Source organism: Polypterus senegalus, chromosome 10 (assembly GCF_016835505.1).
Source record: "Polypterus senegalus isolate Bchr_013 chromosome 10, ASM1683550v1, whole genome shotgun sequence".
NCBI lineage: Eukaryota > Metazoa > Chordata > Cladistia > Polypteriformes > Polypteridae > Polypterus > Polypterus senegalus.
The window spans coordinates 163069115-163091305 of record NC_053163.1 but is presented as its reverse complement, the minus strand read 5'-3'; the positions used below and the strand labels follow the sequence as shown (position 1 = coordinate 163091305).

Here is a 22191-nt window from a genome sequence, read left to right as displayed (position 1 = left end):
GAGTCGGTCACCCACTCCTTGGCTGGAGACCCCCACGGCCGACTCCCGGACCACCTACCCCACTTCAGTGCTATAGGAGTGAATGAACTGAGAGGAGTGCCCTCCAGTGGCCAACTGATGTAAACACCAATTTCTGTCCGGACAGGAGTGCCCAGCATTACAAATCACAAAGTAAATGAATGTAAAGCCCACGGGCACCTGGCACACCATCGGCCTACTCGGCTGCCTACTTGTGCCACTTTCAAAAGGTACTGCATGTACGTACTTACTCCAACAATGTAGTGGCAGCTGCCAAGAAGCACCCAGGACCCTGATGCCATCTAAAGGCTGATGTACCCTTGCCAGCATACATGTATGCCCATCGAGGCTCGACACTTTCCATGTGATCCTTTACCTTTACCTGTGTGTGTTTTAGGGGGTGAAAATAAAGGAAATTTCTCACCGCAAGGAGCCGTGGCACAAAAAGCCGATGCCCCATCCCCAGCAGCTCCAGCACCCGACAGGCGCAGTCCGTGACCAGGCCGCCACGGTCCTTTGGCACCTCTTCTTCTGCCTTGTCGGGCAACGGTGGCGGAGGGGCAGTAGGCGGCAGCCCCTTTTCAGGTAGGAGAAGGCAGGAAGGATCCAGTTTGGCTCGTCTTCTGGCGGCGCCAGGCTGGACACCAAGAAGGGTGAATCCTGGGGCGTGGGAGGGCAGTGCCCCCTTAACTTTGGGCACGATCACCGCGCTCGCTCACGGGTGGCAGGCCAGCCCATCGTCGTGGTGAAAGGGGGCGGAGCCTAGGGGGAATGTCAGGAAGTTTTCCATCAACGTCCATTCATTCCGACGAGCCCCTGGGTCCACTTAAAAAACGTTGCTAGGCAACAGCCAATTTATATCAGGGGTGTCACGGCGCGCGCAAACGAAAGTCGGTCACGGGGAGAAGAAAAAAAAAAAGAGACCACCGGTGGGTGAGAAAAACGGAAAGAAAAAAAATCAAAAAGGTGGCTTTAGGCTGAGACGGGAAAATCAATTCATTTCTGTGCTGGCATTAAAAATAAAACACAAGTGAAGAAAGCAGCGGGGCGTCCTCTTTAGTCCGAATCCCACTCAGAGACCCCGTCAAGACGGTCATCCTAGAAGCTTTTCACCGGTCGGCTCCCTGCCTGCTCAGCCAGTAACGGAGGCGGCTTGGCGGGGTATCCATGTGCTGCTGTGTCACAGCCGGCGGATTCGGGCGAACCGACAAAAGCAACGGCGAGCCCCCCGAGCCATCAATCGATCCTTGCCCGCCGTCGCTATCCCGAAGCCCCGATCACAGGAGGAGAATTCCGACAGCCGTCACGAGGCAGCGCCCGGTGCCCGCGGGCCATCCATCCCATCGCTCATCGCCCGTTACACGGTCTCCATCGCGGCCGCTCCAGGAGCTCCGACGGGTCCACGGCTGGTGGATGAGCTCATAGCCAACCAGCGAACGCGCCGGAGCAGCAGCGGCGGAGGAGGAGGCGGGGCCGGGCGGCGGAGGGGAGGGGGGAAGTCTCGGGGGAGAATGCCGTCATGAGGAGCCAATGGGAAGGCGGCAGTGAAATCCCCGTCGCCGCCGCCCTCTGCAGCCAGGGACGGGCATCGGCGTGGCTGGCTGGCTGCGCGTCAAAGCGTCCACAGCTGATTATATGGGGGGGGTCCGGCGCTGTCAAGATCGATTTAGTCTCGTGTGCAGTTACGTCCTGGGGTGGGCTTCCCAAACTGGGGGGTTGCCTTTTTGTATTTCTTCTCATTAATAATTGAACTTTTTAAATATTCCTTATTCATATTTTAATGGCGTGCACTTAAACGAATGGCAAACTGAAAAACACAAAGACGGGGCTGGCATTTGGCACACAAAGCCGCAACAGGGCGAGCGGGCGGGCGTAAAAATAAGAATTTCATTTTCCGGTACACGACAAGAAATCGGAGCGGACAAAAGACACGGCGGCACCTTAAAAAATTAAAAGAAAAGAAACGCATTCGCCGCCACTGGGCACCTGCTCGTGGGCACCAAGCTCGAAGCGCCCTCTGTGTGGCACCCTGCACGACCAAAAACAAACACGGCGCCCTAAGAGCTCCGACTGACGCGGGCAGGGTGAAGACCACGCCAAGTCAGAACGACGGTGGTCTGAGGGGTCCACGGCATTCCATGACAGGCGGCGGCGGCGGCTCGGAGTTAAGGCTGTGGTGCCAACGCGCACGCGCGCTTCTGATTGTAGCCCCCTTTTTTTTTTTTTTTAAATTCATCTTCGTTACTTTAGCGAATACCGGGGCGTCAGTCATACGAAAGGCGCTATATTGGACATACAGGCCAGGCACTACACGAGAGATGAATGGAGCAGGTGGTAACTGTAAAAGGCCGCACTTCACTGTTAAGTGCTAAGTCACCCGGGGGTCTGTGGTGGTCTTAGAGAGACAGGAAAGGCACTATATACGAGACAAACAGATAATGAGGAGGGTCACTGAGTGACAGCCAGTGGCTCTTATTGACTGGGACAATGCCTTGTTGTGTGGCGGCCGAGGTGGTCAAAGAGCGTCACTGACCAATCCAAACCCCACACCACATGCCACCTGCCCCGTGCCAGTCGCGCCAGGCCCGCGCGCTCTGTATATTAGCAGAGTGACATCACGGACAACATGCCAGCCTCGGAGGACTTGAGGGCTGGAGACGGGGTGTGTGAGGTGGCAGAGTCTCCCATGAAGATCCGCCCCATGGCATCTTTGGACTCTGAGGCAGAAGTTGCAATGCGTGCCCATAAAAAGTCTTCATTTTTTAGTGTTCTACAACATCGATGCCCAGTGACGTGAATTTGGGCTGCAAGTGGCACAAGACCACCTCTCAACCTAAAAGTGAAGAACGATGCCCACACAGTGGTCCAAATGAACTGTCAGTATAAAAGCCTACATATGTGCACCACAGGACGCCCACAGCACCACATGCCTTGCTTCACATTGTGTGGTGGGCACACTGCAATATGATTCATGCCACAGCACCCTGAAAAGTTAGGGAGTAAGCAGGACAAAGGCAGGCCCCTGCCCAACCATGACAGTCACACATTGGCTCCATTGTCACCATCCAGTCTGCCAGGGGATGCCACCTTTTCGGTGGTCTAACCTGCTGTTTCAGGGTGGATGGAAGGCCAAAACAAATTATAAGTCCACACGGACAACTCAAATCATCCCCAGATTGGCACTTCTCTGAACAGTGCCTGGCACTGAGCACCTGGCATGGCCCAGCAGGGCGCCCAATGGCCTGGACCCACGTTCATCAATGTCTGTGCGCGGCCCCTGCTGTCCACACGGTCATCTGGCGTTGCAGTGCACAGGGTGGGTGGTCCAGACTGCCCCTCGATCATTGAATCCAAAACACAGTGGAGACAACAGCATCTGTCCTGTGCCACTCTGCCCACAGGGGGGCGCACCCTAACAAAGCTGTTCCTGTGAGGTCTGAGTGCCCTCTGCTGGCCATAGTGGTGAACTACCAGGAGGAAGCAGCTGGTGAGGCACAGGACTGGCCGAGGAGGAAGGAGCCACTGCCACCAACATGGTGACCAGCAGCCATTTAGAAGTCAGTGGATGATGTGACAGAAGGTGGGCAGACAGATGGACGCGGGTTCAACGCGTCTACAAAATGGAAACGTTCACATGAACAGAAATGAACCTGGCACTGCCACCCAATGGCTCTCATAAGCGCATCCACTTGCTGGCCACAAAGGTGCTTTGGCCCCGTCCATCATTACACAGCCAGATCTTTAAGAGATGCCCCCCATATCCCATCGCCAGGGTGGCATCTTACCTTGAGAAGAGCCAGTGCCACATTGAAGATGATGTTCATACCCTGGACAGAGAGAAAAAAAAAAAGTGAGAAGAGCAGCAAAGCAGCTGGGGCACCACGGGCAGTGCCAGCCAAATCCCTACGCTCCACTCACAGTGACCTGGGACATCCAGTCAAAAACAGCCAGGGCACCACCACTTGACAGGCCCAGAGTGCCAGTGCAGCTGGTCGGGCACAGACGGCAGTTCATTCGTTTGCTCGTTTCCCCAAATTCCCCATCAAGTGGGCAGGTCCTGCGGGGGGCCATCACACTTAAGGAGTCAAATCACAAACTAAAAAAAAAAGACGAGGGCCAAAAAACCCCCAAGTGTGCCCAATGGCGCCGTGCCCCATACATGGCACGGTGGGTTCCGAAAATAGGCCGACTGACAAAAACGTTGAAATGGCATTACGAGTGGACATCTGCAGCTCATTTCACTTGGCACTGGCACCCAGCATCACTTTTGCAGTTCAGACAGCACTGGGCACAAGCCCAAGAGACGACGCCCGTCCGTCATCGGGCCATCCACCACTCAGTCACGCACACATCATGGCAACTCACCATTCAGCCACCCATTTTTATTTTTCTGCCATTAAATCTCCAGACTGTTGCCAGCCTTTCTGCCCGTCACTCTCTTGTCCTTCTAGAAGATTCTTGTGCCACCGCCATTTCCATGCAGCGATGGGTGCCGATAGCCAGCAAGGCTCCTCCCTCCTGCTTCCCCCACTGATGCCCCCTGTACGGTCTCTCTATGGGTCACATGATTGCTGCTATAGAAACAGTAATTGAAGCCAACAGCACAGGTTGTGGGTCCGATGTGACTTTGTGACAAGGAAGGGGACAGCAGGGCCATCGATGGTCTGTGAATGCTGAGCAGCAGCCGATACCAGCAACCAGCAGAGGGCACCATTGCATCAAAGACAAGCACATGGCTGAAACGCTGCCTTCAGAGAAAAAGCTTCTGTGCCAACAGTGGGACGGGCACAGAGGAGAAGGGCCAAGGCCATTATGCCAGGGTCCTTCTGGAGACGGACAGCCATGTGTCGTTCTAGAGGTGCAATGGGTGCCAGCCAGTTGAGGGGTCCCTCTCCACTTAGCTCACACTTGATCGTCCAGTGGGGGGGCGACAAAAAAAGGACAGAGGAACAAGGAAATGCTGGCGCCTGCTGGTTCAGGTCAGTAAAATGAGACAGGGCGCATACCTGTGGGCACATGTGGGCTCCACAGAGTGCTGGGAAACTCTTGTAGAATTTGGGGGATACAACAGGCACAGAGTGAAGATGGCAAAGTCAACCAGCTGGGCACAGCAGATGCCTGCTCCAAAAGGTCCAGGCAATAGGATCTTACCCCACTGATGGCCTGGGCACCGTTGAATGAGGTGGCTCTCACTCACCACCAGCACACCCCTCAGAGTACCCAGGACTTCATTCGGCTCGTGTCATCGAGTGCTACCCAGCTGAAGAGTGCCCACTGACGGAGCACAATGGCACAATGCAGACTCTTCTGTCACGATTCCCATTTCCCAGATGCTGTTTTGCAATGGCCTGGTGACTCTGTGCCCACCACCCTGCCTGGTGATCCTCTGCTGTGCCTCCGTGGCAATAAATCAAGGGATGGCACATTAGGTCTTCCTGTACAATGCTGACTGGCGTTCAGGGCCAGGTGTGATGCCATCTACTTACAGGACATAGCAACCAGTGCTGTGGAAGTAAGCACCTTATAAAACCACAAGGTGCAGCGGGCGATCGATCAATGGTTCAGTGCCACTCTCATCCTCCACCTAGCCCCTGATTGCTCATTATGACCCACTGGTGCCAGGGTCTTCACTGACAGAGAGATGGACTGCCAATCCAATGATCATAACAAAGAAGCCAACCTTGGAGTCTTCAGGATTGAACATTAAAGAAACCCAACAAGGGGGTTCAGAGGGTCAGCGGGCACAAACAGCTCCTCGCTCCACTGGCACAAAGGGCACAGGTGGCCCACTCGCCAGCTGCAGCCCCTGTCACCTCCATGCAGCTGTGGTGCGTGATGCCCGTGCCACAGCACACCTCACACGCCACGCCATCCCCTGACATGGCAACAAGCCGGCTAAAAATAACCTTGTCGTGCTAATAATAGCCAGCATGCGCTAGATGGGGGTCCACGCACCGCTGAGACAATGAAACACCCTAACCGCCGCACGCTCACACACACACACACACACAAGACAACGCTCTTTGCCCAGAGTGGGAGAAGGGCAGAATACGCATGGTGGCTTTATTTAATATAGCGCCTTTCTGTGGCCCGGTCAGAGGGCAATTTAATAGGACAAATGAATCCTGGCAAGTGAAAGGGGGGCCGGGATTGAACAGCCCAGTGCCTCACTGGCCACTAGAGAGAGAGGGAGGGGTGAAAGGCACCATATAATAGACCACCCCCGAGTGTCTGAGGTGCAATGGTCCTCTGTGACAGACCGGGACGTGAAAGGCACTATATCATACTAGGATTGGACACGCATGGAAACATCAGAAAGGCGCTATATCACAGATCGCATACAACAGACACCGACACAAAGGGCACAAAGGGCACAGATTCAGACAAACCTGTAAGGCACGATATAGATTACTGGCCAGGGATGGGAAAGGCGCTATGAACAGATGGATAAAACCTAAAAAGCCCAACCTGCTAGACAGATTATATTATATAGCGCCTTTCACAGAAATCAAATAAGAATCTAAGATGGATATGAAACAACATAGCTACGTGATAGATGCGAAAGGCGCTATATAACGGGCACAGCTCCATTAACAGATTCAGTCTGACCCCACAAACCTAAAAGATGTGCCGGTCTCATTCCATGACTGGCAGATGCCCGTCACCTGCCATCACTCACTGGTGACACCCAAGTTTTCAAAGCACCAGGGGGCCTCTGTCTGGGAGCGGGTGGGACTCACCTCACAGAGCAGCAGGTCGATGATGTGGAAGACCATACAGAGGGGAAACTTGGCCGTGAAGAGGGTGAGGAACCACTGGGAGGCATACATGTGAGCCTCCAGGTTGAGTGCCACAAAGTGGGCATACAGGTCGGGCAGCTGCTCCTGCATAGAGAGAGAGAGAGAGAGAGAGAGGGAGGGAGGGGATGAGACGGGCAAAGCCAATGGCATCAGCTGAGAAACCACAAAGGAAGATTGGCGTGACACCCACTGGGCCTGCACCCATGGGCAAGGGGGCTCAGCCTCTAAGAGCAAGCAGCAACCCAAGTCAGTCAACGTGCAGTCAGGGCCAGGGCGCTTGGCACCCAAAAACTAGGAAAAAATGTGCCGTGAGACACAAGAGAAACCCAACTGGAAAGGCAGCTGGCTTCAACGACACCATAATCAAGTGGTGGGCTCAGTGGAGAGATGGGGCACCTTCCTGGGTCCTGTTAAGGGGGTGCTCTACTGCTCGTCTGACCAGATCCCGGGCACTACCACTGGCTTTGTAAAGCACCTGGTAATGGCTGCCAGGCTCTGCACGCCCGTCCTGCCCTCCTCCACTGACCTGAAGCAGCCGCTCCAGCTGGTAGAACTTGCAGTGCAGGTCCTCAAAGTTGTTCCTGTAGAGGTTGCGCAGGCCGTAGTCGTACATCACCTTGACAAGAACACAGAAGGCCTGCTCCTCTGGCATCTGAAAGGACAAGCACAGGCATGGTTAGTCAGAGGGCGGGCACGCAGACTGGCAAACGATGGGCCAGGCAGTGCCCTGCAGCAGGCCCAGTTTAATTGATGGGGCACAGTCGAGAGTAGGGCCTTTGAGGTGGGCAAGTAAATGAGCAAAGGCGGCTCGGCTCAGGCATGGTGAGATGGTCGTGCCCACCAAGCTCTACTGGCAGGTGACCCTGCCAAATGCAACAGGGGCACATGTCAGCTTCCCACCATTCTACTGACCAGAGCAGCAAACAAAATAAACCAGGGTACCAATGTCAACAACAAAGAGTGGCGACACGTGGCATAACAAACACCAAGGGGCGAGCACACCAGCCAGCCCTCCAAAGCCAACTGGCATAAGCAGTACGGGGTGAGCAGGATGCCAGTGTTAACAACAAAGGTGAGCCCCTCAAAAGCCCACTTGCATGGATACATCCTGCCCCACTTGAAACTGGCATCCCAGGAGATCATGTGCCATGGGCATGCAGCTGCTGACCACTGGCAGGCCAACAGATCACAGCTGCCATAACAGACTGGCATCATGGCAATTGAGGAAGAGCAGACACAAGATGGCGCCTCAGACAGCCCAGGTGGTCATAAAACACCCAAATGGGGGTACGCAGCTGGACGAGCGAGCAGAGCACAGTCCACACGCCACGTGGCAAGCTGCCCCTGTGCCCGCTTACATCAGCTGTGTCTCAGTGGAGGTCAAAGGAATCGTGCAGTGCCCATAAACGCACCATCCATACCAGCACCTGCTTCTGGACCACTCGGATCTCGATGACAAACGACTCAGGAGGCAGTGTGGGGGCTCAATCAGGTGCCACATGTAGGCAGGTGGGCTGGCTGGCTGGCTGGCTACTGATAATCTGGACAGCCCCTGCTAAGAACTGAAGGAACTGGTCAAAATCCAAAGACTGTGCCCATGGTGGTGCCAGGGCAGCCACTCCACGTTAGGCAAGACCCCCACCCGCTCTTACTCATCACTACTTGTGGGCTTGAATGTCGTGTGAAGTGCCAGGCCATGGCAAATGTGCCCTGTCATGTTCTCAGTTCCAGCAGAGGAGCTCAGGCTGCTGCCAGTGCTGTGACTGCATTACAAAGGATGGACAGACAGATGGCGTTTCCATGACAAAGCCCCCTGGCACAGAGACACACTTCAAGAGTCTAAGGGGTCTCAACACAAAGCCCACAGGAAGCACGAGAAGCCCACACTGAAGAGCTGCAGGGACAAACGTCACTCACTGGGGTCGCTGGGCCAGTTTTACCAAAAAGAAATGGCACAAAGTGGGTGGGACTGAAATGAGATAAGCTAAGTGGGCAAAGTGGGACAAAGAAAATGGGACGATGTGAGCGAATACTTACATGGAGCAGAAGGACAGCAGCCAGGAAGGACTGGCCTTGGCAGTACCCAATTTCCTCATCGTAGACAGAATATGCCTGGAAGAAAACAGAAGAGAAGAAATAAAAGCACAAGAGATCGGGCACACATGGGCACCACAAAAGCAGTGCCCTCCAGTCAGTGTAGACAGCTAAGGAGGCTCCTAATTCATTAGCAGGGAGTTGGGTTCAATGTTGAGCTTAACACGGGTGGCATAGTTCTGAGGAGAGTCTTGGTAAGTTGGTATGGGAGGCAATGCCAGCAACGGATGAAAGAGTCAGTGGGCAGCCTGGTCCATGAGGAACTAACAGCCTACATGGCAAACGATCTCCAAGCACGACTTTGATTGGACACCCAGGACCACCACAAGAGCCGCCTTCAGCTGAACGCCACCGTCCTGCCAAATATGGGGTCTGTGGCACAAGCAGCCTACTAAATAAGCAGAGGGCAGCCAGGGTCCCTGCTTACAGGGCACAGTCAGGTTTGACGGCCGCTGGCAGTATCGGTTGGCGATGTCATGGGTCAGTGCCACCTGAAGCACTGCAGGTCGAGCGGGAGTTGGCCCACCAAGTGCCCACTGCGCTAACACAGCCGACGCCCCATGACTTCTCTTATTCATTTCCTCGTTTCATGGCAGTTTGAGAACTGGCAGAGTGAAGGGTGCCACAAGGGGGAGTTTAATGCCAGGCATGTTTTAGTCCCCTGCCATCACACACTAGCTCACCCACTTCAGCTCCTGTCGAGACTTGCCAGTGTTAAATCTACGCACGTCAGAGGCAATCACCTGATGGCACTTCGTTGAAGGTGCCCAGACATGCACCACCTTCTGTATACTGGTATCCTGTGCCACAGCAGCTTGTTTGAATGTGCCAGCAACTCAGTGATGATGCATTTGGGTCCCTGCAAACACAACGTCGGCAATGAGGGGCACCCCACATACAACATCTAGGTGAGCCCTCTCTCTCCAGCAAAAAGAGACCTGAGCTACCCGTATAGGCCATGGCAAAGAAAAAGGTGGGAGGACATGCCAGAGAAGTCCGTCTAACAATAAGAATCACCTGGACTGGCCCTGAAACCACCGGGCAGTGCCAATCTCACTTATGTTAGACTTCCAACAGGATTTTGGGGTGCTGACTGGCCACTCAAAAGCATTTAGGGTGTCCACCCAATGCCCCGTGACGAGTATGTGCTGCGCCCAGGATCGAGGAGCCGTCGGCTTACCTTACAGATCTTGTAGAGCGAGTCCTGCCCGTCTCCGCCCGTGTCCTTGAAGTAGTCATGCGCAGGGAACGTGCGGTGGATGTCACGCGTGATGACACCTTCCTGGGCAGAATCCTGCAAAGAAGCAGAGCACAGGCTCTTGAATGGCCGAGTGTGTGTACCCACTCTGACCCTGACCCCTGCAGCAATGCCAGGCACACTCATACCCACACTCTTCTACCACTATCAGGTGCAATCACAGACTGGGGTTGCCCTGGCAGAGAGGGTCATGGACTGAAAGTACTGGACTGCCAGCTCAGTGTCCTGAATGCAGCACTGGGGATGGCACTGTACAAGAACCGCTCAGAGGGTTTGTCCTCGTCCTTCACACGTATGCTGGCAGCCTGATGGCATTCTGCCCTGGCTTGGAGCTGTGAGCCTGACTGGGTAGGCAGTGCTCAGGGGTTTGCCAGTCCTCCGCTCCTTCAAGCCCACTGGCTTGGTAAGAACTCTGCTTAACTAGATGGTGGTGGGGCCACCTGGCACACAGCCCGACAGACAGACAGGGGGTCTACAATCCCCAATGAGAAGAGGCCCAGCAATAAAAGCCTCTGCATCCTCAGCTGTCCCCTTCCTGACCACACAATTTGGGACTGGCAGATAAACTGGGCAGCCACCAAGTGTGACCACAGGCACCTGGGTATGACACACACCTTCAAGCACAACAGCTGGCACCAAAACTAACAGGCACAATTGCCAATAGGGGTCAGCCTGGAGCAGACCACTACTGCCCAAGAATGGGAGGGGGAAGAAAAAAAATCGCTGCCAGCGTCTCAAAAGGATGAGCCGCCATGGCCGCCCCAGACAGGTCCATTTATCACTGGCACACAGAAAGGAAGGCGCTGGCTATTAATAGCATCTTCTCCGTGCAAGGCCATGTGCATCTGCGCCAGTCCATGCCAGCAATAGCTCTGAGGGGGCTACCATCCACATCATTTGCCTGGCACAGAGGGCAATAACCTTTAAGTGCCCTGCAACTTTTTTCTCTTATGTAAAAATTGAGCTGAACGATTTGATGCCTGCTGCCGATTTAGAACTGGAGTTCTAAACCGAGACAACATCATCAGTTTTACAGTCAAAAAGCTGGCATGGCCTGGCACACTGTGGCAATTTGAGTGACTCGATGTATGGGTTGGAAAGACAGATGATGCCAAGGGGCCACGTCAGGTACGATGAGACCCACTGCCCCTTGACTTGTACCCGTCGAATAATAGAGCGGGCACAAAGCAGAGGAAGTGCCAAGCTTATTGGAATTTGACATCTCAGCAAACAGCAGGAATGGCAACAGGCTGAACTGGAGGCAACTTCGGGTGGAGCTGGGCGGTGGGCGTTTGTGCCATCGGTTTCTTCTTTCCTATGCCTGATCTTCTAGAAAAGCCAGGCTCACCATCACGTACCTCCATCAGGTCCTCATTTCTTAAGTGGCATCATCACAGTGGCTCACCCAGTCAATGCAAATAAAAGGGCAAGCTCAGGGTGTCTGTGCAGTGGGCATGAAGGGATTTGGAGAACAAAGCCAACCAAGGAGCGGGTCATTGAAGGCCAGCTGTACCAGTCAATAGGGACGGTTGTGTCCCCCGTAGGCCTGAACCAGGTGGGAGGCGTTCGGGGCCCAGTGAGTTTGTCACACTCATTATGACCCAGTTAAGGCTTAACAGAGCCTGGCATTGGTGTGTCTGAATAGAAAATGGAGTCGGCCACTAGGAGGCACTATTCGGGGCTTTTGTGTGGCTGCTTGCTTAGTGGCGACACTCGGGTCCTGGTCAGAAGCCAATGCCAACACGCCTGGCCTGGGAATGATGCCTGAATCACAGCCCTTTGCCCTGGACAATGTGATGGCATTCGCAACTCCATGCACACAAGGGCTAGGTGCCAACATGGTGAAGGACAGGTCAGTTCTGTGCATGCCCCTTTATCAGCCTTGGCTGGGCACCTCATCCGGTCCCGCTCAGTAATCCTGGCGAGGACTGACTGGCAAGCCAGGGACTCTGTGGTGCATGGTGCTGGGCACCATGTGGCCAGCCTTCAGCTGCCAAAGCCTTTTGAATTCCCTTTGTCAACTCACCAGTGATAATGTGGCATCTTGACAGTAGTCACCTCTGCACCACAGGACCAAGCTTGCCACTCAGAAAGCTAAAAACAGCCGGGCTCCAAGGAAGACCTAAGAAAGTCCTTATATTGCCATGGGGCGCTGGCACATTCAGCTGTGTACTTCTTGCCAGTTTGCCTCCACTCCTCCAAGATGCAGCTGCTCAGCTTCCTACTCCAAAAATGCCAGCACAGGCTTGCCCAGCAAGTGCCCAGGAGGGCAGCAAGCACAGCCCAAGCAAATCACACAGTGGCCACTGTATCTGTCACCGAGGTCACCTGTGAGTCACCGGAGCCCACAAAGGAGAGAAGCTCAACCCAAAGAGGCTGAGCGGGTGCTCCTTGTGAAAGGCGCTATACAGACAGGTACAGGCTGAAGACCTGATGTGGCCAAGTTCATCCCAGCATGCTCTGGGGTGGGTACCAGAGAGCTGGCCAGTCCTAGTTAGTGTGGCATGAGAGCGACATGGTGGCTTTCAAAGAGGGTGTACTGAAGGGTTCTCGATTAGGAAAACACAGCAGCGGTACTCGGTTCAAATTCAAACGACGCATCGTGGCCACACTGGCACATCCTGTCTGCATGGAGGCCAGCTGGGACAGACCAACACCTAACCTGCATGTCTCTGGGCAGTGGGAGGAAATTGGTGCCAACCAAATCATGTTTTATGACAGGCACCTTGGCCAGTGTGACTGGAATCAAAAACAGAATATGAGGTGGCATCACCTCCGAGTGTGGGTACAAGCAGACAGCTTTCAACGAGCTTCATGGTGGAGCGGAAGGGGTGAGGAAGGGCACGGACAGCCAAGGAGTTTGATGCCAGCCAGGCTAGCCTGGGCATGGAAGTTAAGCACCCGCTACCACAACTCACCATCAAGCTCCTTTGTGACTGGTCGACCTGACAAAGGGGTCACATTAGCAGTGTCAATACCCAGCTGGCACAGGCACCTGGGCATTCTCTAGACTTGGAAAGTTGCCCTCATGATGCCAGCTTTGCTTCACAAAGGCACTACACACACTACAGGTCTGCCTGTGCTTTGAAGACTAACAATGCCACCTGTCACCAGGGTCAAGCCCCACCACACGACAGAATAGATGGAGTGCCCACCCCAATGCCAGCCACAGCAGTAGCTCACATGGCACTTGCTAATTAAACTAGGAGCAGTGCCAGTCAGTCTCATGGTGGCACAGTCACTTCAATGACTGGAGAGGGAAGCCATCCCCCCAAAAAAGTGCCAAGGAGGGCACACAGCTGCTGTTGAGCTGGCAGCCTTCTGATGCTAAAGAGCAATGGGGACAATCCCACGAGCAACTCGTATAGCGCCTTGGCACAAGCAGAGAGAGTGTCCTGTCAAACTTATAGACTGGGCTGAATAAAAGTGAAAAGTCAGTGCCAGGTGATCCCCTGCCTCCCCCCAGCTGGCATAAGCCTTATTTGGCATTTCCACTGGCCCAGTGAGTGATCCTAAACTGGCAAAACCAAAATTAAGGCCCCAGAATCAAAAACTTGGGAATAACCAGAAGAAATTGTGCATCCGAGTGCCACTCATCATGCCACTTCACATAGCGGGCCAAGGGAGCAGGGACTATACAAGAAGCTGAAGGGCAGATGGCAGAATGGCATCCAGGAACTCACCCATCACATAAACAGCCAGCAAACTTAGAGATGCCAATCAAGCTAATGGGCAAATGGCACACAGGTGGAAATTCAGATATGGTGCTCGGGAGCTGTGCCAGCTATGCCACTCACAACCTAATCCATCAACCCAAAGTGGTGCCAGTTCATCAGTGGGCGCACCCATTCATATTGTGCCATGGACTCATAGTAGGAGTTTGAGAAGAGGCACATAGCTCAAAAGACAGGCCACATGGACCCCCATACCCCGTGCCCCCCGGTGACCAAACAGACTCGCTCCTTGGTAGTTTTCCACTTTTATTGCACAAAATGACAAGCAGCTCTCAGTGTCCCATCTCCTGTTTTATAGCAGCTTTCTTGGATTCCAGAACGTTCTGTGGTGACGAAAGGTGGCAGCAAGCTGAGCCTACAGTCACTAGCATTCATCCAGTTGTTCAGGGGGCACCAAAGCATCGATATGCCAATCAGACTTTGCCATGGGCATTTGTGCGTGTTGAAAAGAAACCCCAAATGACACTGCCACCACAACCACCGTGGACGTGTGCCACCTACTTTCACACCCAGAGGCCCAACTAAAGATTACTAAGAGTTACAAAATACACGACGATCCAAACAGCAAAGCGGGGGCGCCATTCTAACCCCCTCAGGGGTCACTAAACCAAACAAAAGAAAAACAAAAAAGAAACGTCCTTTTCTGAAGCCTACCCTGGCAGAGCCGGGCACAAGGACCTTCAGATGGAGCAGGAGTCGGCCCGCTGGGGCGCTGGCGGCGGCACTGGCACCGGCTCCTTGAGGTCCCCGCCGGGCGCACCCCCGCAGGACGGGCACAGGCTCCGCGAGAGGCGGCGAAGGCCCAGCCTGAAGACGCTGTTGGACAGGCTGTAGATGACGCAGTTGCAGAAGCTGTTGCTGATGGCCAGCCAGGTGGTGACGAAGGACAAGGCCGGACTGTCCAGCACGTGGGCGCTCTCCAGCAGGAAGTAGAGGATGTAGGGCAGCCAGAGCACGTAAAAGACGCTGGTGATGCGCAGCAGGACGGCGGCATAGCGAGGGTCCGGCACGGGGTGGCCACCCTCGGCCCCCTCGCTGGGGAAGCGCGCCCGGCGCTCGCTCATCTCGCGGTCGTGCTGCCGGCAGATCCTGAAGATGTGGAAGTAGGTGAAGCAGACGACCAGGGCGGCCGGAGCATACAGCAGGCTGACGATGAAGCCCGTGAAGTAGGCATTGGTGGGCCAGGAGCGGGCACACCACTCGAAGATGTCGCCGTGGTAGCCGGGCTTGCCCCAGCCAAAGAAGGAGGGCAGGAAGACGAGGGCCGAGTAGGTCCAGACCAGGGCGATGCAGGCGCGCAGGCGGCCGGGCGTCACCAGGCGGCGGTAAGAGAGGGGCCGGGTGACGGCCAGGTAGCGGTCCACGCCGATGCAGGCCAGGCAGGCCATGGAGACGCTCTTGAGCACGCAGATGACGTAGCCGAAGGCCCGGCAGGTCAGCGACTCCTGGACGCCCGTGGGGTAGCGCAGGAGGGACAGGGTGGGGACCAGGCAGCTGAAGCCCACCAGGAGGTCCGCATAGGCCATGGTCTGCACGAAGTAGCTGGTGGTGTAGTGGTGCAGCAGCGGGGCGCAGTGGAACACCAGTATGACCGTCAGGTTTCCGGCGATGATCAGGACGGTCAGGACGACGATGACCGCCGTCTCCAGGATGCAGGCCTCGGCGCCATCGTGGGGGCCCCAGCCCGATGGGCACGAGCGGTGCTGGGACGTGTTGACCGAGCCGTTGTTCATGCCGCTTCTTCAGCGAGGCATCTCGAGTGAGCGGAGGGGGGTCTCAGCCATCAAATCGACCGCGAGGTGAAGGCGGGGGAGGGGACCATCCGTGCGACGTGCCCAAGCCGGCCGGGTCCCGTTCCGAGTAGCGAGCGAGAAGGCGGCGCCAGGCAGACGAGACACAGCAAACGGGCATCTGCATTTCTGTGCCGTCGCCCCGCTGCCGGGCTACAAAGTCGTCCGGCGGTCTGTCATTGCAGAGTCCTCCTCTCCAGGGCCCACCTGGCACTTTTTGCCCTTCCCTCTCCGCTACGACTGCAGCATCACCAAGTGGCCCCCACTGGACTCTCTGGTCGCCTGCTCCTCCGCCGCGTTTGCATTCCGAGCCTCACAGCCCGCTCCGCTCTCCCAGGTGCCGAGGATTCCTGGTGTGCGATGCCTTGTCTGCCAGATCTCGCTTGTGCCACGCCGCTCACCCGCTGTCCCTCCCCCAGCTCGTTCTGTCTGTCTGTGTCGTTCGTCAACACCTGAGGCCCCTGCCAGCCTCCCTCACCATTCAAACGCCGACTGGGCCCTGCTGCCCCCAATAAACGCCGCGGCCAATGGCTAACCGGGCTGAGGCTGTCACTTGGTTACAGTTGCCAAGCGCTCGCCGGCTTAAAGCCTCCCACGTTAGAAGTGACAAATGAAGTGTGCGGCATGGGGGTGCTTCATTGTTACACGGAAGGTGGCGGACGGCACAGTAACAGAAAGATGGGGGCGGAGACATCCACATCCTCCCCCCAGTAGGCGGCCCCAATTGACCACCCCCTCCCCCGGCTTACAGGGCTATGAAAACACACAAGGGGGGGGCAACCTGGGCACTGGGACACATGGGTCATACAAGCCACCGCGAGATTCTATAGTGCCACTCACACGAGTGGAAGATTTGTCACAGGCGAGATGCCCCCCTGGGGGTTTGTAGAGGGGACACTTTGGTCACCAGAGGCTACAAAAGCAGCTTCAAAGTCACAGCTCAGAACCGGAAACACGAACGACTCATTAGGCCATCCCTCTATGGACCTGATGCTGGGTGGGCACCTAATGAACAAGGGTCTACACAACCACCAGATAGGCTCCAAACGAGTGGACCAATGGACGATTGAGAGATCAGTCACGGCCAGACAACTGGACAATGGCACTGAATGGCAGACACACCGGACCGACTACTCCAAGGTGGCACTTCCACTTTGCCTGTCCCCTCTCACGCTTTCTTCATTCCTCATCACACTGTAGCCTTTAATGTCACCCTCAGTTTGCTCGATGGCCACATGAACTGTCACCAATGTCTGCATACAAGTCCAATTAGCCCACCTCACAATTAGGGCCATCCACACCCCGAGGCCGAGTTGCCCACCAATTCCACATTATGTTGCAACAGGCTCTCTCGTCTCTGTAGGCAAACCCCTGGTAAGGCGAGCCAGCAGCATGAGACACGGTGAGGGGCACACCAGTGAGTGTCTGTAGAACGGGCAGCCTGAGGGCACCACTTTACACGAGGGGGGAAAACAAAAACGAGAAGAGGAGATGATGGACACCAGGCCGAGGCACACAAGGCCATGTAACATCACACCCCAGTGACAAAGGGACGAGCAAAAAGGACAACCCCAAAAAGCACAGGCATCAGCCATCATGCTCTCTTTCTCTCTTGCACCTCGTGTCACACGGACCCTCATCCCCCTGGCTTCCTCACTTTCACAAAGCCACTGGCACTCTAGGGCGTCTAGAGCACAGACTGGCACAAAGAGAACTGCAGGCCGACACACAGGGAGGCTGTGCAAACTGCACACTGTCACAAATCAAATCTCCGACTTGTGCCCAGTCAGTAAGCGAGCTGCAGCTCCTGGCAGCACAGATGAGCGCTCTCCCTGGCAGATGCTGCCATCTAGTGACGGCTGCCATACCACAATGCTCTCTGGAAGTTTCATAGGATGAGCAAAGGGAGGACTTCAAATGAGCAGTGGCCAGTGTCAAGAGGCATAAATGAACGTGGACCAAGCAGGGGACACCTAGTGGGCACTAAATGCACTTCAAAGTCTTGGGCACCACATGGGGCTGAGACAGAAAGCCAAGTGCCTTTAGAGAGTATCTGGGCAACAACTTTGGTGGGTGGTGCTGCTAAATGAGCTGCACTTGAGGACTGCAGTGGCATCCAATTACACGACTTCCTCAAGACTGCCCAGCACAGGTTCAAGTTTCCCAAGCATGGCGATCTCACCACAACCCCATGCCCAGGTGATGTCATTCCAGTGGCTCTGTGAACATCCTGCAGGTCTTGGCACAAACATCCCCTACAGTGAACACAAGTCGCTCGCCAGGTGAGCCTCTCTTGCCCCCTTGTGGCCACTTTGTCTTTGTCGTACTCTCTCTCGGCTCTTGCCCGTCAGTGTCCTTCAGAATGTCACACCACACAACTCGCCAGCACAGGACACAGTTGTCCACAACTCGCCAAGATTATGTGAATGAAGGCCATGACTGAGAATCGATGAAAGAGTCTTGTGGTGGGACAACTGACCAGATGCCATGAATGATGCCCACTCTTCTAGTCCTATTAAACCCTCCATGAGGTGAAACGCCCAATCACACACTCAACAACTGGACAAGGCGGCGCAACTTTGGACTGGATTACCGACTTTACCAGTTAGCACCCTTCAGAGACCCCACGTCACCCACCATGTGGCCCACTAGCCTTGGGGTAGAAAAGCAGAAGGCCTCAAATTGCCCATCCTCTTGACCACTACTGGTCATTCCTGGTTATCCCCCCTTCCCAATCAGTCAGAACTGCAGGGGGCCTTGCCAGGCTTGCAGCTGTGCTCATGTGACCAGTGAACCTAAGCAAGCAAGAGGCTCAACACTGGCACACAACCACAAGCAGCACAAGAGAAGAGTGCAGCACCTTAAAATGGATACAGGGACCGAGACCCCCGTCACCATCCGGATTTCGACCATTTCACTTCACACACAAACCTACGCCAGTAGGTGGGCCCACATCACGGCCGAGGGCCTACAGAGGACCCCTCTCCATCATGTCCTTCTGGATGTCGCCATCAAATTCAAAGCCCAGCGGCTCACTTAACTACCAGCACAAGTGAGCTATTGGCACAAAAGTGGCAAACTCCCCGCCACCTAACCCTGTCAGTGTGTGACCCCTAACCAACCCCAATGCCCACAGCTGCACACAGAAGCACGACATGCGTGCCAGGGTGACTTACTTTGGTGATGAGGACGCGGTAGTTGTCCAGCATGGCCTCGCTATCGTGACAGTTGGCCAGCAGCTGCCACACCTCTGCCCTCAGTGCCTCTGGGATGCCATTCTTCACCAGCCTACTAAGGCCTTTGGGCCGGCAGCTTAGGTTGTTGTGCCTGGAGGGAGGAAGGAGAACGTAAAAGGGGCAAGAAGGCGCACCCAGTGCGGCACCATATGAATGTTTCCACGGGACTCCCCTCACTTCTGTCATGCCTGGCAGCCTCGCTCTCCTTGGCGACCCTGACCCACCCGGACCCTGCTGTCTGCCCACTGCATGCGAAATGCCATATAGATGTGTGCTACAATGCCAGTCATGCCCTTTACTTTCCCCACAGACAGTTACTTTATTGCTCATTTGAGTGGCAAGTCACATGACCCATGCTGCCCTAAGCTCAAAACACAAAGACTGCTGACTGCGTGTCCTGAGACTTCGAGATTCTTGGTGTACTTGGAGGTTCTCAACGTCTCACTTGGTTTTCACTTGGTTTTGTGCGGTTGTGCGATATGCCACCTTAAACCAGGCTGTCTGCCACCTGGACTTTTACTCTCGAGCTTCATAAAACAAGCAGGCCTACCATCTGCAGAGCAGTCCACCCCAGGACTCCAGGATCTTCTCTGGGCAGTCTTTGGACACGTCCCCAGTGCCACTGGAAATCTCACTGTCGCTGTCTGCAGAGGAGAAATAAGACCAAGTCAGTTGGGAGCTGCTACACGGCCCACCTCTTTGGGGACCCATGGCCCACTTGAGGGGCCTGCCACACTGGCACTGCAACTCTTGCTGTTCACAAAATTAAAAGCCAAGACACTGCCAGGCTTCTGTGAAAATGTGGCCATCAAAGTGCCCAACTAGGCTCTTCTTGTGTCCTCACGAGGGTCAACACCTTAGGAAGCTCTGACCTCAAGTAGCTCACTTGTCACCGAATGCTGTCACAGAGGCAGGTGCCAACTGTTAGAATGCAGGTTCAGGGACAGCCTAAACCTCAGGAAGCCCACAGAAGTGACCATGATGACCTGCTCATGATCTGTGAACACCTCCTCGGAATCAGACATGCCAGCAGAGTGTCACACCGTGCCACCTTGAAATAAAGGGAAATGAAAAGCACAGGTGGCGAGACTTGTGTGTTGACGCACACTGGGCACTCAATGCCCGGGCAGACACCAGCCACTCCATACTGTAGAACAGACTCCATGCAACTGAACCAGGGTTGGAGGGGCTGCCCACTCAGAAATGTCCGCTTGCAACACTCCTGTTAGAGAAGCAGCGGGCCGAATAACACGTTAAGGTCACCACTAAGGGCTCGGCCGTGGCACTAAGCGCTGGCCAAAGTCCAAATGCAGACACAGGACACCTGGCCGAGGACCTATAGCCACCACGAGATGCAAAAACTGGCCACGGCTACTCACTCAGTCACAAGTCTAAGGTCACAGTAGGCCACACAGCTCCATCAGGTCACCATAAAGGTGCCCGAGCTGAGCCACTGGTCACTTTTGTGTTCTCCGACACAACCGGTGGGCACTGTGCTCCCAATTTGGTCCACTTGGCTTCATCTCTTAGAGACACAGGCTGGAAAACCAAGCAAGGCCTGAATGGTCAGGAGGACAAGAGGGCACACAAGCCAGTCTGACAAACAATGAATGGCCCACCCGGACCGCCATCACAATTTCAATGTCCCCTGCACTTTTGTCTCCTTTTCTGGTGTCAATCCAGACACGGGGCCATGAGGCTCAAGGACGAGGAGTCCTTCAAACAGTCGCTGAACTCTGGACATTGTACCACAAGTACCCATAAGGGGTCATTCAACCTTCTCCAAAATGACCACAGGCACCCCGACTTACGTTTTGTTCCTCAAAACCATGTATGGCGTTGCCACTACGAAAGCAGCTCACCTTCATCTGCCTCGTCATCTTCGGTGGGGGACATTGGTGCCCCACCTCCTCCCGCAGAGGGGCTGCTTGGACCCTTATCTAGGTCCGCTTGTTTTTGTAGACTGACCACCTCATAAATCGCATCGCTCGACGCCTGACTGCATTTTCCTTCGGCCTGGAAAAACAAACAGAAAACTCAAACATATAAAAGTCCTTCACCCTGACCTCGCTAAGTTGGGGAACATCGCACGCTTCATAGTGGTGGCCATGCCAGGGGGTAATGCCACCCCGAGTAGGCCTCAGGGAGATGGTGCAAGGCATTAAATGGCACAGGTGTGGGCTTTACAGCCTGTAGAGTGTCCAGGACGTGGACTGACGTCAAGTCCAGCGTTGGCGCTTTACCCTCTGGGCCTTTAGCTTCATCCCGGGCAGCACCTTCCGTATCCTAGTGGTAAATCCCACAGCCCCTGGTACAGCACCTTTCATGCACGTCTGTTTATCGTGACGCACCTTCCTGTCTCTCTCTTATGTGGCACCTTTCATTTATCAGAGTCTGACCTCAAAATGTTCTCCAGCAGACAGGAGCGTCAGAACAAAAAAACAAATTCGAAAGGAAAAAAAGACACAGCAGGGGGAGCTCCGGGCAGCGGTGGGGCATCAAGGCAGGTACCCGCATGTCACCACCGCCCAGTCTCCTTGGCCTTATCAGCCCATCACGAGACTGTGACAGGGAGAGGGGCCTGAGGGGGAGCCCCACAGCAGACTGGTCTCCTGACCTCTACTGGGTCACTCGCAAAGTCCTAGGCTGCCCTCCATTCTGCTGCCATGTGTCTCACGAATGCACCTTAACGCACTGAGTTGGCATTCTGGGCTGATGGATGCCCGGCCCAGGACGCCAGCCTTCAGCTTACCTGCCTCAGTTTTAAGTAGAAGGTCTCCGTGAACGTTTTTCTGCTAAAGTACCAGAACCTCTCGTTAGAAGGGTACACTCGGACAGACGCCTCCATGAGAAAGCGAACGGGCTCCACCACCTCAGTGACGACCAGGTCAATGGCCACCGTCATGTGCATCCTCTTATCTGTAAAAGATGGCGGGCAGGGTGAGGAGCCATGTCCCAGAGCTGCCAAGGGACACCCCAAACGGCTGCCACAACACTGAGGGGCACTGGCAGCCACTCCAGATGGGGCCGCCCCTTGAATGAGATTTCACGGACATGAGATGCACCAACACCCACCCCACCAGCCTATGCCCGCTAGCCATACTCTTACCTTTTGAGGTTTCCTCATTCAGTAACTGGAAGGTTGGCATGTTGGGGTTCCAGGTGCCCGTAATAACATAAGCTTTGCCATCAGAACTTTTTCCCATGGACTCCTAGGCACAAAGGGAAGAAAACGGACTTGATACCGACACCCGTGTGCTG

The 22191-nt window shown here is 54.9% G+C and overlaps 2 protein-coding genes across 4 annotated transcripts in view; both read right to left on the bottom strand.

Annotated features, from left to right (window-relative positions):
* rabgap1l (RAB GTPase activating protein 1-like) overlaps window positions 1-22191 on the bottom strand; it is a 70913-nt gene that overhangs the window by 29162 nt on the left and 19560 nt on the right. For all 3 annotated transcript variants that reach the window (XR_005635419.1, XM_039767226.1, XM_039767225.1), the window contains exons 10-19: window positions 22040-22142; window positions 21683-21849; window positions 20793-20946; window positions 19481-19574; window positions 18871-19021; window positions 10093-10206; window positions 8856-8930; window positions 7345-7470; window positions 6759-6902; window positions 3804-3845 (exon numbers count right to left, since the gene is read on the bottom strand). Coding sequence is in view for 2 of the 3 variants with exons in the window: in XM_039767226.1 (XP_039623160.1) it covers window positions 3804-3845; window positions 6759-6902; window positions 7345-7470; window positions 8856-8930; window positions 10093-10206; window positions 18871-19021; window positions 19481-19574; window positions 20793-20946; window positions 21683-21849; window positions 22040-22142 (1170 nt within the window). In the remaining variant the exon portion in view is untranslated. The remainder of the gene's footprint in view (window positions 1-3803; window positions 3846-6758; window positions 6903-7344; window positions 7471-8855; window positions 8931-10092; window positions 10207-18870; window positions 19022-19480; window positions 19575-20792; window positions 20947-21682; window positions 21850-22039; window positions 22143-22191) is intronic.
* Window positions 14140-16267, bottom strand: gpr52 (G protein-coupled receptor 52). The gene has a single exon (XM_039767231.1). The coding sequence runs from the start codon at window positions 15635-15637 to the stop codon at window positions 14585-14587; it is 1053 nt and encodes a 350-aa protein (XP_039623165.1). The 5' UTR covers window positions 15638-16267; the 3' UTR covers window positions 14140-14584.